Raw genomic sequence first — 17547 nt, forward strand, 5'->3', positions numbered from 1 at the left:
GGTCATATTCGTGAAGTGCTATTTTTATTTCAGTCGGTTCTACAGATGGATGCATGTTTCTTAAAATGGCTTTAAAACTTCTTTCCTATTTTGGCTTAAATGTATAAAACTCAGTGTTTTTATTTTACAATTGCTTTACAATTTTGGAAAATATTTCTGAATTTCTTGGTTGAATTTTGATCCGATTTGAAGATATGACCTTAATATCGTATAGACCAGGAACAAATTCATTAAGTATCGCTATCAATGGGTGGATGTTATCAACTTTGTCAACAAATAAAGGTGATGTCTTGGGAATTTTTTCATCTTTTTTTTGGTCTGCATTACAATTGTTTTCATTTTCATCCACAGGAAGTATTTCAAAACGATTATCATTACTTAGCCAGTATGACTCTAACTTCTTTTGTTTGAGAATTTTAAAATTTTCAGGGCTCTCTCTTTGCCTCTTTGAATGACTAACTACGGTCCTTTTTTCAGTAATAGATTTTTTCATTTTCTTAATCGAAGGGGTGATATTTTTATCAACTAACTCACTAGTAGAATGAGAGCGTATCTTTTGGATATTTTCATTATTTAGCATTGCAAGTTGACTTTTCATAACTGTTTGGAGTTTTTGAACATTATTTTCAGTTTTAGCAAGAGTGTTGTGTATTTGGTGAAGATGATGATGCTTCCTCTCCAAAACAAACAATGTGTTGTGTAATTGTGTCTTTGGTGAAGTTGTTGATGCTTCCTCTCCAAAACAAACAATATACCCTCGGTCAATAATGTTGAGGTCGCAGGTGACGTTGCTATAGTAATCCTACCGAAAACCCTTAAAATAATACACTCTTTTTTTTCTACAGAAACACACGACTTTATTGATTCCAAATTATGTGCCAGCGCTACTACGCTTCACGACTTTACAATTTTTACACTCCATACTTTATACTTTGTCAAGCGCTACTACGCTTAACCACTTTACATTTCTAAGAGAACCAGTTTAAATTTTGAACCCATCTTATATACCTAAACTTGATGCAAAAATCCAATATATGACCTTAGAATTACCCTAGTTACCTTATTGGGCTTTTCCATAGTTTCATAATTTACTTTGCTAAATTCGCAAAGTTTTTATTATTACAAGAATGCTCTACATATTTTTGCAATTCTTCCGTATTTAACATTTTTCAAAGTCACTTACATCATGACACCAATTACTAACCAAATACCAAAAATCAGCATTTCTTATCGTCGAACTGACGGTCTGATGCTTTGGTTCTAGTCAACAACTGCCCAGCTGCAAATAACCTTACCTATTTTTAGGGAAAATGTACGATCACCTAAGATCGTACACACTACATTACGGAAAAACTGCCAAAACCGTGAATTTAAATAAAATAAATATTTAACTCACAACAAGAGCAGCAAGTTGCTGACTTTGGAAAGCGGCATCTATTGGCACCTAGAAATTATTTTCCTCATTCTGCCGATGACTACTGCCCTCTGGCGGAGGCGATCGTTCAACTGGCATTGAATCAGTATGTAATTTTTTTTTATTTTTATTTTTTATTTTTATTTTTTATTTTTGTTTTTGTTTTATTTATTTATTTTTTTTTATTTAGTGTTTATTTATGTTTAAATTAAAAGTAATAAATTTTTGTAAATATTTTATTATTAATATTCTATCAATTAATTTATAAATTTAAGTTTAAGTGAACACAATTGCACAATTGCGCGATGTCAGACAAGCAGGTTTTAAAAATTTTTTTATGAATTTGATTGATATGCAACTCTTTGCTTTTGAGCTTTTAGGCTTTGATTGGTGTCTCTATCAGCTGTTTTGTTTACATATGATAAAAGCAATTGAACAAACTAAAAAATGCTTTGTAAAACCAAAAATTGTTTTTTTCAGTTAGCAACTGATTTATAAAGCCAATGAGCGCATCATCAACACCCAGACGCGAGATCGCGCTTGCTATTGCACTCGGAAGTATGTTGTTGAAGGCCCCTTCAATATCTACAAAAGTAACCATACAAAATTCTTTGAGTTTAATGGATTTTTCTATTCTATAAGTGAGGGAGTGGAGAGCTGTCTCCGTAGATTTTCCTTTAGTGTAGGCATACTGTAGTTGGGGCTTACAGCACGCCTTACTTCTATGTCTATGATTCTTTCAAGGGCCTTCAACATGAAAGACGAAAGGCTTATTGGACGGAGTTCATTGGGGTTATGGTGCGAGGTTTTTCCTGCATAGTTAAATAAGAAACAATGTCTAAAAAATGCCAAAAGCCGGTTGTGTATTAACTCCCAAGAATTCTGGAGCTCAATTGGATGAATACCATCCGGTCCTGGTGATTTGTAGGGTCTAAAACTAAAAATAACCTATTTAACGATCTGCAGGTTTACTTTAATAGAGTAAACCGGTGAGAGACTAAGGCACTCTGTGGATGCAGTTACCAAAGATCTGAAAAGTGAATATCTAGTAGTAATTGTAATGAATCACTACTATTGTTGCACCCTGTCCCGTCAGGTTTTTTGAGTAACTCAAGGACAGATGGATTTTTGGATAACATTTTACGCAGTTTAGAGGTTTCAGAATTGCTGTTTATTTCTTGACAGTATGACTGCCAACTATTTCTCTTGGACCTACGTAAATTTTTCTTATATTCTTGCAGAGAGGTCTTTTATTTCAGCTAATCACTCTCATTATTGTATAATTTTGCCCTACTGAAAAGTCTCCTACACTCCTTTCGTAAAAGATCTAAATACTTATTCCACCAAGGTGGGTTGCATTTTTTACTAGGTCGAGTGGGGGGACAGGCATAATTAAAAGCTTCATTGAGCACTGAAGTGAGATCTTGGACTTGATTGTCTAGATCAACAGTGTTCCCAGGGGGATCGAAGGAAATGCGTAATAGCAGCTCACTTAGCGCTGCATTATAATTCGTCCAGTTTGTATTTTTAACATTTCTAAACGTTATTTGATTGTAGATGATCGATCCATCCAAGGTTAAGGTGAATTCTAGAATCATATGGTCTGAGAACGAGTGTTCAGTGGACATTTTCCAGTTCTTGACCGATTCGTGAAGCCTAGCAGTAGCAAAGTGACATCTAACACTTCCTGCCTGTTTTTAGTAATAAAAGTTGGCATATTGCCATCATTGTAGATGAAAAGATTGTAACTAAATATAAAATCAAAAAGTAACTCACCTCTTTAATTAGTGTTTGAGCTGCCCCAAACCTCATGATGAGCGTTGGCATCGCAACCTATTAGAAGCTCTACTCCGAGTCTCCTGGCGCTGCTTATTAGCTGTATCAGGATATTCGATGGTAGTGTGGCGTGGTCATGTGTCAGATATGCAGATACTGCCCATATTTGGCCCCAGGAGCCCTCGATACTTACTGCGGTTTGGTCACCGTCACTATATTGCGAAAGTAAAAGAGCATTAAATTTTTTGTTAACCAATATGCAGGACCTAGGCTTACCCTTATTTACCGCATAAAAAAGGTTGTAGTTTTTCGCCCTGATTCCGCATACAAGATCCTTATAAATGCATGGTTCTTGTATCAGAAGTATATCAGCCTCGTTGTTGCTGAGGCGCTGCAGTAGACTGGCGGATGCAGCCTTGCTATGATGCAGGTTAACTTACTCTACCCGCATCTTCAGTATATGTGGATCCATTTTTCTCCACCACAGTGACGTCAAGAGCACTATCCTCCTGAGAGTCATTACTCATTAAGAGTTCCTCTTCATCGAAAAGATGGCGCATGCCTATGCTCTCCTCTGATGTATTTGAGTGAGCTGGCGAAGGAGCAGACACCGAAGTGTCCATGCACACAGGTGAGTCTTCAGATGGAATAACCGGACTCACTTCGGTCATGGAAGCAGGCTTAATGTTCCCCACTTTCGATAGGGGATCAGCAGTGTGTTGAGAAATTGCCGCTGAGTCCCGCACATCAGACGAGGAATGCTCCTCATCTTTTTTGTAAACCCTCATAGTTAAGGGGAAAAAACCGTAATTTAATACGCCACTAGATCGCGCCAAAATGGCCAGAGAGGCTTTGTCGATCATAAAACTGACCGACCTAAACTTGCCTTTGGCTTCTTCCAGCCTAGTGACCTTCCACGTAGACGTATTTACATCAGGGTTTCCCAACCGAATTAGCTCCAGAATCCGCTGAGGGTCAGATGGTTCGGCTAGAATCCAGGAACGCGCCCTAGGTCGGCCAGGAATTTGTTCCTTAGCAACGACTTTAAGCTTTGCGCCTGGCCAAACCTTACCTGTTCTGGAGATGGCAATCCGAAAAAGATCAACAGAACGCTGATCAACGCAGGCGACTAGTTTCACATGGCCCTGAAACCATCCACCGTCGCGACATTTGGGAATTGTACCTGAAAATTCCTTAAGAACTTCGACGTACAAGTCAAGGAGCTTTCGCTGAATTTGATTCCATTTTTCAGAAGTTATAGTGCCATCTGGATCATTTTCATCACTGACTGCCATTACGATGGAGCCCTTCAGCGTGTCACTAAAGGACTTAGTAGTGGTGACGTTGCCACGAAATTTTGCATTTTTGGCATCTGACTTCGAAGCTGACTCATCTAATGAGCGCTGACGCTTCGATACAGGCTCCTTTTTCTCTTCCTTAGAAGTATCAAGGACCTGTTTTGCCCAGGCTAAACTTGCCGTTAGGGACTCGGACGTAACCGAGACATTACCATATCTCTCGAGCAGTCTAGTCGCCCCTCGCCGTTCTTTATAAATTCTCCTGGATGGAGGACCCAACCTTGCAGAGTGGCCAGAACGCGTGGAGATTACTGGTTTGTTAAAAGGTACCCTGTTATTACCGCTAGAAGTTGCGGTAGGAACCTTGGAACTAGCAGTTGCAGAAGAACTTGGTTTAACCGAGCTTGATTTTTGTATATTACTATTTTTTTGGTTCATATTTTAAACTCACGAGTTGCGTAGCAAGGAAAGTCGATCCGGGCAGAGATCCGCTATTCCCGGACAAGGCTATGTTACAACCGGAGGGCGCCAGTTATCCGGAAGTCTTCGTTTAGAGACACACTAACGTAGTGCCATTCATCTCATCGGCACGGGTCAAATAACACCGGTGATTACGGGTTTTATCGAGTTTTCCTCTCTAGATCCATAGTGTTCTGTTAGGTCAATAAACTTATCAACTACAAACAGGTTCACTTCGGCAAGGGTGTGATAAGGCATAGGCTGATGTTGTGCGTATGACCATACCCTGTTCATTGAAAACACGAATCCAAAATTAGATGGCGAAACCAGAAAATTATACCAACATTGAAGAGGAGCATCAACACAAATATTAAAATTGAGCAGCTTTTACGAGTTTATTGAGAGCAGAGTTAGAGGATTGGAAGCAACTCGTGACACAAATCGCGAAAATAAGAATAATTTTCGACCAACAGGTGTAAATACAAAAACGCATGTAACTACAATACATACGCTATGTTTGGTGTGTAATGGTAACCGTCAATTAATTCGATGTTCAAAGTTTCTGAATATGAAGGTGCCGGAACGTCATGAAAAGATTATGTTTTAGTTGACTTCAGAGTGGGCATTTTAGTAAGTTTTGCTTGAATAAAAAAAGATGTACAATTTGCAACAAAAAACACCATCATCTTACGCATGAACAAGTTAAAGGCTAACCAACATTCACAAATAACATAAATAAACAGAGGATGCTAACATTGAAGAACACCACGGCAGCGTCGTACAACATCCAAAAGGAAAAAACTGTTTTACTAGCAACAGCAATGGTAATTATAAGGGCTAAAAAACAACTTAATCCGATACGAGCGCTTCTTGATTAAGGATCACAATCTTGTATTATAACAAAACAATTATCAAACTCATGTAAAACGGTGTCAATGAACAAACAACAAGCATTATAGCTAAATGCTCATTAGAAATTTGATCTATACATGATGAGAATAAGAGCTGTCATATCGAAGCAATAGTGTTACCAAAAATCACATCAAAAATGCCAAATGCAGAATTCACGCAAAGAAAATGGTCGCATATTGATGGATTGCAGTTAGCAGATCCTTGGTATGCTGAACCAAAGGAAATATAATTGTTAATCGGGTCGGACGTGTTACCAGTAGTGTTTAAAGAAGGATCAATTAAAGGGCCAGACAACTCTTCAATGGCTCAAAACACACTATTTGGATGGATATTATCAGACCCTTTAGATGTAGAGTGTACAATCACAAACAAAATGACGTTATGCACTATGGCTTGCGGCAACAGCGACGAGTATTTAAAACGGTTTTGGGTATTAGAGGAAATTTCAAATGCAGACTTAAGAACAGTAGGAGAAAGGCGTTGTGAGAGGCATTATGATTCAACTTCCACCCGCGATAAAACAGGACGATACGTCGTTAGGTTACCGCTAAAAAATTATTGAGAAACGTTAGGTGAGTCCAGAGAGATGGCATTGAAGCGGGTTTTTTCATTGGAAGAACGACTTGAGAAGAATTTAGCACTACAGCAAGAGTACATTATGCTAGGTCACATAAAAGAAGTTAATGAGAAACCAAAGACAAAGGTATATTATTTGCCGCATCATGCAGTTATTAAAGAAGATAGCACGACAATAAAACTTCGAGTGGTGTTCGACGCGTCCGCAAAAACGACATCAGGACAATCACTGAATAGTATTATTATTTATTTGTTCTAGTATTTCAGTTGAGAATGTTTAAAATAGTTTTTACGGCTGGCATTGAAAAAATGTATCGGTAAATACTGATTGCTCATGATGATATAGATCTTCAACGAATTTTATGGAGAAACGGTCGGAAAAAACCATTAAGAGAATATAGATTGAACACGATTACATACGGTACTGCATCTGCACCATATCTTGCCATCAATACGTTATTTAAGCTAGCAAAAGACGAAAGAATGAACAATTTTATGAAGACGATTGTTTGGGAGGCGCTAATACTATTAAAGAATGTAAACAAATACAAGAAGAATTAATCCAACTATTGCGGAAGGGAGGTTTTAATTTAAGAAAATGGGCATAAAACGAACCGGAAACGTCTTTTATCCAAATAAAAGACATTGAACCAGGGTTAGAGATGCAATTTAACAACGACCAAGCAATTAAAATTTTAGGAATAAAATGGTGTCCTAAATTGGATCAATTTGAATTTAAAATAAATACCACGTCATTCAGCTCAAAATACACAAAAAGAGCAATTCTAAGTGATGCTGGAAAACTGTTCGATCCATTTGGTTGGCTGTCACCTGTAACCATTTAAGCAAAAATCATAATACAAAAATTGTGGCCTTGTGCCTAATCTATAGGCACAATGGGAAGAATTTAAATTGCGATTACCTGCAGTTCAGAAAATTACCATGAAAAGATGGACACATCATTCAGATTACTTTAGTCGAGTTACATGGATTTGCAGATGAATCAGAAACAGGATATGCTGCAGTTGTATATACAAAGGTCATCAATGCAGAAAAGGTTACTAGTCCTATTGAAAGACCAAACATTAATATCATCAACGTTGTCTCTAGTCAGAGTCATAGAAGTTCATAAAGGAACAGATAGCTTAACCCGAGTTCCTACAATTAAAACCCAAGAAGGGATAGTAAAACGTACGATCCAAAAAAATATGTCCTCTGCCAATCACTGATAATGTCAAAGAAAATCATATTCCGTCAAATCAAAAGAAGTTCCCACATTCAGTTAAAGAATGTAAAGGGTTTAAAGTTAAATCAACCAAAGGAGAATCAGACACTCCAAATATGTTACCATTGGGAAACATTGTCAGAAATAAAGAAGTAGTTCCAACAAACTCTACTGTAGGAGATCCTAGAGCGCGACGTTATCGGCGAGGGAATCAAAATCGACAGTTCTTGCTATATTTTTGGCATATCTCACATTAGGAACTACATTAGCAACACCTACAGTAACATATCCTGAATCAGGATTATTCATTGAAGGATTAGGCAAAACAAAAATACAAAGAGGAACACTTAGAACCACTATCACATTTCCAATCCGTGACATAATTCAAGATCAAAGGAACGTTAATAACACCATAAAACAATTAACAATGTTGTGTACCAATTTAAAGGCTGTCAATCTTTATATACAATGTGACGATTTAGTTTCCAATTTAAATCATGAAGGGCGGATCTTAAGAACAACCACTGATCAATTGTTGATGGCAGAATCATCAGTTACAAGAAGTCCCCGAGAAATATTAGGTACAGTGTTAACAACATGTTATGGTTTTTTTCTGTGAAGAATGATATCACTTCTTCTCCCAAACAAATATTATATTCTCGGTTGATATTGTAGAGGTAGTAGGTGACGTAGCTATTGAAATCCTATCGGCCGCGCCAATTAATGTAATGATCCTACCGACCACTCATAAAATAATACACCCTTTTCCAGTTTTTAACAAATCAAACACAATGACTTTATTTAACTTAGATTATGTTTATTGCTACTGTTGTTGTTGCTATTGTTGATGTTGTAATTGTTGCGATAATGTTGTTGCTGTTGGTACTGTTGCTGTATTGTGGATAACGACGATATTGTTGTTGATAACGTTGCTGTTGTTGTTGGTTTTCTTATTTTCTAATTTAATAGCTTCTTTAACATGTATGATTTTATCAAATTAATTAAATAACAAATTTCACAGTCCTATTTAAACGATTATTTATTACAGAATTTCATCACACTTTGTACTTTGTCAAACTACTACGCTTAACCACTTTACATTTCTTAGTCTCCAGTTCAAATTTTGAACTCATTTTATATACCTAAACTTGATGCCAAAATCCAATATATGACCTTAGTATTACACTAGTTACTTCGTTGGGCTTTTCCCATAGTTTCATAATTCACTTTGCTAAATTCCCGAAGTTTTATTATTACAAGAATGTTCTACATATTTTTTCAATTCGTCCGCATTCAATATTTTCAAATTCACTTACATCATGACACCAATTATCAGCTAGTGCCAAGTTAGCAACGTTGCTGGAAAATGCAGGGCTGTATTTTCAAAAAAATTTTAAAAAATGATATTTTCGTTAATATAAGGAATTAAACTAAAACAAAAGGCATTATTCTTATAGAGTTTTGAAAGATCTTTCGATTGGCATCTACCAATTTGAGATACGATGCGTATTTTTCAAATTATAGGGAAAATAAAAATTGACCAAAATCGACTTTTTTTGAAAAAATTTATTTTTAGAAAAATCTAGAACAGGCACAATGTTGCACGGAAAAACATCTAATATAGAATTAATCAGGCTATTAACAGCAAAAAAAATCATAAAAATCGAGTGGACCAATTTTGAGAAATTTGATGTCAAAGTCAAATTTCTTAACTCGTCAAATTTCAAGCTTTTTAAAAAATGTAAAACGCAAAAGTATAAAAAAAACTTTCACAAAACCGGATAACTAAGAATCATTTCAATATCTCAACTAAAACATCAAAATATTATTAAAATAAGTATAAATTTTGCACATGTTCCGATATAAGTGCATTTTATTTAAATTTTGAAGGAGGTACAACCTGCACGCTTAAAGTTCCTAAAACTAAATTGATCACTCTTTCAAACAAAACTAATTTCACAAAAATCGAGTAGAACGTTTTTTAATTATATATGTTTAAAAAAGTGGATTTTTTACGGAAAAAATGCCCAGCGGCACCATTATGCCAGCGCTGAAAAAGTAAGTGAGGAGGTAATAGCTCTTCGTTTTTATTTTTCTTTGTTTTCGACATTTGTGTTTGACATAGGCAATTTCGGGGTTGAAATTATAAAAGAATGAAGAAGAAAAGCATATGAGTATTAAGAATTTCTTGTTTTGCCTACATTGTATACATTTAGTCTGCTTTTGATTTTAGTGAAGTGCGTGCAGTGAACAATTTTTAATTTTTAAAATCAAAATAAAATCAAAAATATAAATAAAATATAATTTGTAATTTAACATAAACTCACTGTAAGTATATGCAAAATTAAGTTAAGATATTTAAAATGATAATTATAATTTTTGTTTTGTATTATATAGATGCATACTGTAAGACATTATAAATGTTTGGTGAAAAAGAAAAAGGAGGAATTTTTATCGTTTAAAAAAGAAGGTATAAATGAAACAGGGAATTTTAATCGTGCATTTATTAAAATATTTTATTCTTTTATAGAAAATGATTTTCAAACTTTTGGTACGAAAACAACACCTTCCTGCAGTACAGCTGAACATATTAATGGTGATATTAATAAGTTAATATTTAAATAAATTAATATGAAAATATGTTAACAATTTAATATGTAAATGAGATAATATTTAAATAAATTAACATGTAAATAATTATATATAAATAATTTAAAATGTAAATAAGTTAATATGATATATAAATATATTATATATTTTTATGTAAATATTAATATTTTGATTTTATAAAACATAAATATAAAATATAATTCATCCAAAAAAACTTTTAGTATTTTATTTAAAAATCAATAGCATAGGTAAAATTGAAAATTTAAGCGAACATATCAGCGCTGACATGTTGCATTACAAATTCGAAAAGGTAAGCTAACATGTCAGCGCTGATATGTTGCATTACAAATTCGAAAAAGTAAGCGAACATGTCAGCGCTGATATGTTGCATTACAAATACAAAAAGGTAATCGAACGATTCAGCGCTTGCCCGCAATGACATGCACGTGTTAAAGTAATTAGGAGTTTCCCTTGAATAATCAGCGCTAGGCATTACCATTCAGCGCTGAGGGAATCGATTCCATCAGCGCCGAAAGTCCCGCTGGGTTAAGGTGAAAACCTGTACAAAGCTAAAAATTCACCACCACTGTAAAGTTTATTAAAGAACTCTGTTAAAAGTATTTATAGGCGGTTGTATTCTGTGGTAAGGGGATGATAATAAAATTTAATTTATATAATAATAATATTTTAAATTCAATATTTAAATTAAATTCAAAAATATATTGCATATAAAAAACAAAGATTTTCGTCTGTAAACTGCTAACATATACCGCCATATCGAACATTTTTCAATATATATTAAAAACAAAAATAAAAAGTAGTACAATGTTACACGGTATTTTTCTAAATTGTTTATATTTTTCTAATATGAATTCATGTAAGAATTATCAAAATCGAATAGCAAACAATAAAGATATTGACAAAAACAACTTTTGAAGCATATTCACAAATGCATCGAAGTCTTTTGCAGGCATTTGTGGCTATTATATTCTCTGTTAGTGGATACTAATAATATTTATTTAAATATAAATTTAAATATAAATTTAACGAATAGGTACAATGTTGCAAGGTACTTTTTTGAAAAATACACATATTCTAGAATATTTTGGTATATAAATCATTAAAAATGAGTAGATAGATTTTCTAAAATAATCAAATATATATTACATATAAAAAACAAAAATTTTCTTCTGTAAGCTGCATAACATATACCGCCATATCAAACATTTTTCAATATATATTAAAAAAAAATAAGAGTAGTACAATGTTGGACGGTATTTTCTTGAATTGCTTATATTTTTCTAATATAAATTGATGCAAGAATTATCAAAATCGAGTAGCAAACAATAAAGATATTGACAAAAACAACTTTTGAAGCATATTCACAAATGCATCGAAGTCTTTTGCAGGCATTTGTGGCTGTTATATTCTCTGTTAGTGGATACTAATAATATTTATTTAAATATAAATTTAAGTATAAATTTAACGAATAGGTACAATGTTGCAAGGTACTTTTTTGAAAAATACACATATTCTAGAATATTTTGTTATATAAATCATTAAAAATGAGTAGATAGATTTTCTAAAATAATCAAATATATATTACATATAAAAAACAAGAATTTTCTTCTGTAAGCTGCATAAGATATACCGCCATATCAAACATTTTTCAATATATATTCAAAAAAAATAAGAGTAGTACAATGCTGGACGGTATTTTTTTGAATTGTTTATATTTTTCTAATATGAATTGATGTAAGAATTATCAAAATCGAGTAGCAAACAATAAAGATATTGACAAAAACAACTTTTGAAGCATATTCACAAATGCATCGAAGTTTTTTGCAGGCATTTGTGGCTGTTATATTCTCTGTTAGTGGATACTAATAATATTTATTTAAATATAAATTTAAATATAAATTTAACGAATAGGTACAATGTTGCAAGGTACTTTTTTGAAAAATACACATATTCTAGAATATTTTGGTATATAAATCATTAAAAATGAGTAGATAGATTTTCTAAAATAATCAAATATATATTACATATAAAAAACAAGAATTTTCTTCTGTAAGCTGCATAAGATATACCGCCATATCAAACATTTTTCAATATATATTAAAAAAAAATAAGAGTAGTACAATGTTGCACGGTATTTTTTTGAATTGTTTGTATTTTTCTAATATGAATTGATGCAAGAATTATCAAAATCGAGTAGCAAACAATAAAGATATTGACAAAAACAACTTTTGAAGCATATTCACAAATGCATTGAACTCTGTTACAGGCATTTGTTGTTGGTTATATTCTGTGTAAGGGGACACTATGAAAGTTTAAATAATTATAAATTTTACGGAATGGTACACTGTTGCACGGTATTTTTTTAAAAAATAGACATATTCTAGAATATTTTGGTATACAAATCTTTAAAAATGAGTAGACAGCAAATGCCTGCAAAAGACTTCGATGCATTTGTGAATATGCTTCAAAAGTTGTTTTTGTCAATATCTTTATTGTTTGCTACTCGATTTTGATAATTCTTGCATCAATTCATATTAGAAAAATATAAACAATTCAAAAAAATACCGTGCAACATTGTACTACTCTTATTTTTTTTAATATATATTGAAAAATGTTTGATATGGCGGTATATGTTATGCAGCTTACAGAAGAAAATTTTTGTTTTTTATATGTAATATATATTTGATTATTTTAGAAAATCTATCTACTCATTTTTAATGATTTTTATACCAAAATATTCTAGAATATGTGTATTTTTCAAAAAAGTACCGTGCAACATTGTACCAGTTCGTAAAATTTATAATTAGTAGAATATTTTTAGTATCCCCTAACAGAGAATATAACAGCCAACAAATGCCTGCAAAAGACTTCGATGCATTTGTGAATATGCTTCAAAAGTTGTTTTTGTCAATATCTTTATTGTTTGCTACTCGATTTTGATAATTCTTGCATCAATTCATATTAGAAAAATATAAACAATTCAAAAAAATACCGTCCAGCATTGTACTACTCTTATTTTTTTTTAATATATATTGAAAAATGTTTGATATGGCGGTATATGTTATGCAGCTTACAGAAGAAAATGTTTGTTTTTTATATGTAATATATATTTGATTATTTTAGAAAATCTATCTACTCATTTTTAATGATTTATACACCAAAATATTCTAGAATCTGTGTATTTTTCAAAAAAGTACCGTGCAATATTGTACCAGTTCGTAAAATTTATAATTAATAGAATATTATTAGTATCCACGAACAGAGAATATAACAGCCACAAATGCCTGCAAAAGACTTCGATGCATTTGTGAATATGCTTCAAAAGTTGTTTTTATCAATATCTTTATTGTTTGCTACTCGATTTTGATAATTCTTGCATCAATTCATATTAGAAAAATATAAACAATTCAAGAAAATACCGTCCAACATTGTACTACTCTTATTTTTTTTTAATATATATTGAAAAATGTTTGATATGGCGGTATATCTTATGCAGCTTACAGAAGAAAATTTTTGTTTTTTATATGTAATATATATTTGATTATTTTAGAAAATCTATCTACTCATTTTTAATGATTTATATACCAAAATATTCTAGAATATGTGTATTTTTCAAAAAAGTACCGTGCAACATTGTACCAGTTCGTAAAATTTATAATTAATAGAATATTTTTAGTATCCCCTAACAGAGAATATAACAGCCACAAATGCCTGCAAAAGACTTCGATGCATTTGTGAATATGCTTCAAAAGTTGTTTTTGTCAATATCTTTATTGTTTGCTACTCGATTTTGATAATTCTTGCATGAATTCATATTAGAAAAATATAAACAATTCAAAAAAATACCGTGCAACATTGTACTACTCTTATTTTTTTTTAATATATATTGAAAAATGTTTGATATGGCGGTATATGTTATGCAGCTTACAGAAGAAAATGTTTGTTTTTTATATGTAATATATATTTGGTCATTTTAGAAAATCTATCTTCTCATTTTTAATGATTTATATACCAAAATATTCTAGAATATGTGTATTTTTCAAAAAAGTACCTTGCAACATTGTACCTATTCGTTAAATTTATATTTAAATTTATATTTAAATAAATGTTATTAGTATCCACGAACAGAGAATATAACAGCCACAAATGCCTGCAAAAGACTTCGATGCATTTGTGAATATGCTTCAAAAGTTGTTTTTGTCAATATCTTTATTGTTGCTACTCGATTTTGATAATTCTTACATCAATTCATATTAGAAAAATATAAACAATTCAAGAAAATACCGTCCAACATTGTACTACTCTTATTTTTTTTTAATATATATTGAAAAATGTTTGATATGGCGGTATATGTTATGCAGCTTACAGAGGAAAATTTTGGTTTTTTATATGTAATATATATTTGATTATTTTAGAAAATCTATCTACTCATTTTTAATGATTTATATACCAAAATATTCTAGAATATGTGTATTTTTCAAAAAAGTACCGTGCAACATTGTACCAGTTCGTAAAATTTATAATTAATAGAATATTTTTAGTATCCCCTAACAGAGAATATAACAGCCACAAATGCCTGCAAAAGACTTCGATGCATTTGTGAATATGCTTCAAAAGTTGTTTTTGTCAATATCTTTATTGTTTGCTACTCGATTTTGATAATTCTTGCATCAATTCATATTAGAAAAATATAAACAATTCAAAAAAATACCGTCCAACATTGTACTACTCTTATTTTTTTTTAATATATATTGAAAAATGTTTGATATGGCGGTATATGTTATGCAGCTTACAGAAGAAAATTTTTGTTTTTTATATGTAATATATATTTGATTATTTTAGAAAATCTATCTACTCATTTTTAATGATTTATATACCAAAATATTCTAGAATATGTGTATTTTTCAAAAAAGTACCTTGCAACATTGTACCTATTCGTTAAATTTATACTTAAATTTATATTTAAATAAATATTATTAGTATCCACTAACAGAGAATATAACAGCCACAAATGCCTGCAAAAGACTTCGATGCATTTGTGAATATGCTTCAAAAGTTGTTTTTGTCAATATCTTTATTGTTTGCTACTCGATTTTGATAATTCTTGCATCAATTCATATTAGAAAAATATAAACAATTCAAAAAAATACCGTGCAACATTGTACTACTCTTATTTTTTTTTAATATATATTGAAAAATGTTTGATATGGCGGTATATGTTATGCAGCTTACAGAAGAAAATTTTTGTTTTTTATATGTAATATATATTTGATTATTTTAGAAAATCTATCTACTCATTTTTAATGATTTATATACCAAAATATTCTAGAATATGTGTATTTTTCAAAAAAGTACCGTGCAACATTGTACCAGTTCGTAAAATTTATAATTAATAGAATATTATTAGTATCCCCTAACAGAGAATATAACAGCCACAAATGCCTGCAAAAGACTTCGATGCATTTGTGAATATGCTTCAAAAGTTGTTTTTGTCAATATCTTTATTGTTTGCTACTCGATTTTGATAATTCTTACATCAATTCATATTAGAAAAATATAAACAATTCAAAAAAATACCGTCCAACATTGTACTACTCTTATTTTTTTTTAATATATATTGAAAAATGTTTGATATGGCGGTATATCTTATGCAGCTTACAGAAGAAAATTTTTGTTTTTTATATGTAATATATATTTGATTATTTTAGAAAATCTATCTACTCATTTTTAATGATTTATATACCAAAATATTCTAGAAAATGTGTATTTTTCAAAAAAGTACCGTGCAACATTGTACCAATTCGTAAAATTTATAATTAGTAAAATATTATTAGTATCCACGAACAGAGAATATAACAGCCACAAATGCCTGCAAAAGACTTCGATGCATTTGTGAATATGCTTCAAAAGTTGTTTTTGTCAATATCTTTATTGTTTGCTACTCGATTTTGATAATTCTTACATCAATTCATATTAGAAAAATATAAACAATTCAAAAAAATACCGTCCAACATTGTACTACTCTTATTTTTTTTTAATATATATTGAAAAATGTTTGATATGGCGGTATATGTTATGCAGCTTACAGAAGAAAATTTTTGTTTTTTATATGTAATATATATTTGATTATTTTAGAAAATCTATCTACTCATTTTTAATGATTTATATACCAAAATATTCTAGAATATGTGTATTTTTCAAAAAAGTACCGTGCAACATTGTACCAGTTCGTAAAATTTATAATTAATTTATATTTAAATAAATATTATTAGTATCCACGAACAGAGAATATAACAGCCACAAATGCCTGCAAAAGACTTCGATGCATTTGTGAATATGCTTCAAAAGTTGTTTTTGTCAATATCTTTATTGTTGCTACTCGATTTTGATAATTCTTACATCAATTCATATTAGAAAAATATAAACAATTCAAGAAAATACCGTCCAACATTGTACTACTCTTATTTTTTTTTAATATATATTGAAAAATGTTTGATATGGCGGTATATGTTATGCAGCTTACAGAGGAAAATTTTTGTTTTTTATATGTAATATATATTTGATTATTTTAGAAAATCTATCTACTCATTTTTAATGATTTATATACCAAAATATTCTAGAATATGTGTATTTTTCAAAAAAGTACCTTGCAACATTGGACCTATTCGTTAAATTTATATTTAAATTTATATTTAAATAAATATTATTAGTATCCACGAACAGAGAATATAACAGCCACAAATGCCTACAAAAGACTTCGATGCATTTGTGAATATGCTTCAAAAGTTGTTTTTGTCAATATCTTTATTGTTTGCTACTCGATTTTGATAATTCTTGCATCAATTTATATTAGAAAAATATAAGCAATTCAAGAAAATACCGTCCAATATTGTACTACTCTTATTTTTTTTTAATATATATTGAAAAATGTTTGATATGGCGGTATATGTTAATCAGCTTACAGAAGAAAATTTTTGTTTTTTATATGTAATATATATTTGATTATTTTAGAAAATCTATCTACTCATTTTTAATGATTTATATACCAAAATATTCTAGAATATGTGTATTTTTCAAAAAAGTACCTTGCAACATTGTATCTATTCGTTAAATTTATACTTAAATTTATATTTAAATAAATATTATTAGTATCCACGAACAGAGAATATAACAGCCACAAATGCCTGCAAAAGACTTCGATGCATTTGTGAATATGCTTCAAAAGTTGTTTTTGTCAATATCTTTATTGTTTGCTA

At 31.0% G+C, this 17547-nt stretch overlaps 1 protein-coding gene across 1 annotated transcript in view; it reads left to right on the forward strand.

Annotated features, from left to right (window-relative positions):
• Positions 1-5995: 5995 nt before the first annotated feature.
• The window catches only part of LOC119688720 (neurogenic protein mastermind-like), a 40509-nt gene continuing 28957 nt past the window's right edge, over positions 5996-17547 (forward strand). The window contains exon 1 of the mRNA XM_038103387.1: positions 5996-6063. Within this exon, the coding sequence (XP_037959315.1) occupies positions 5996-6063 (68 nt within the window). The remainder of the gene's footprint in view (positions 6064-17547) is intronic.

Source organism: Teleopsis dalmanni, chromosome X, assembly GCF_002237135.1.
Source record: "Teleopsis dalmanni isolate 2A chromosome X, ASM223713v2, whole genome shotgun sequence".
NCBI lineage: Eukaryota > Metazoa > Arthropoda > Insecta > Diptera > Diopsidae > Teleopsis > Teleopsis dalmanni.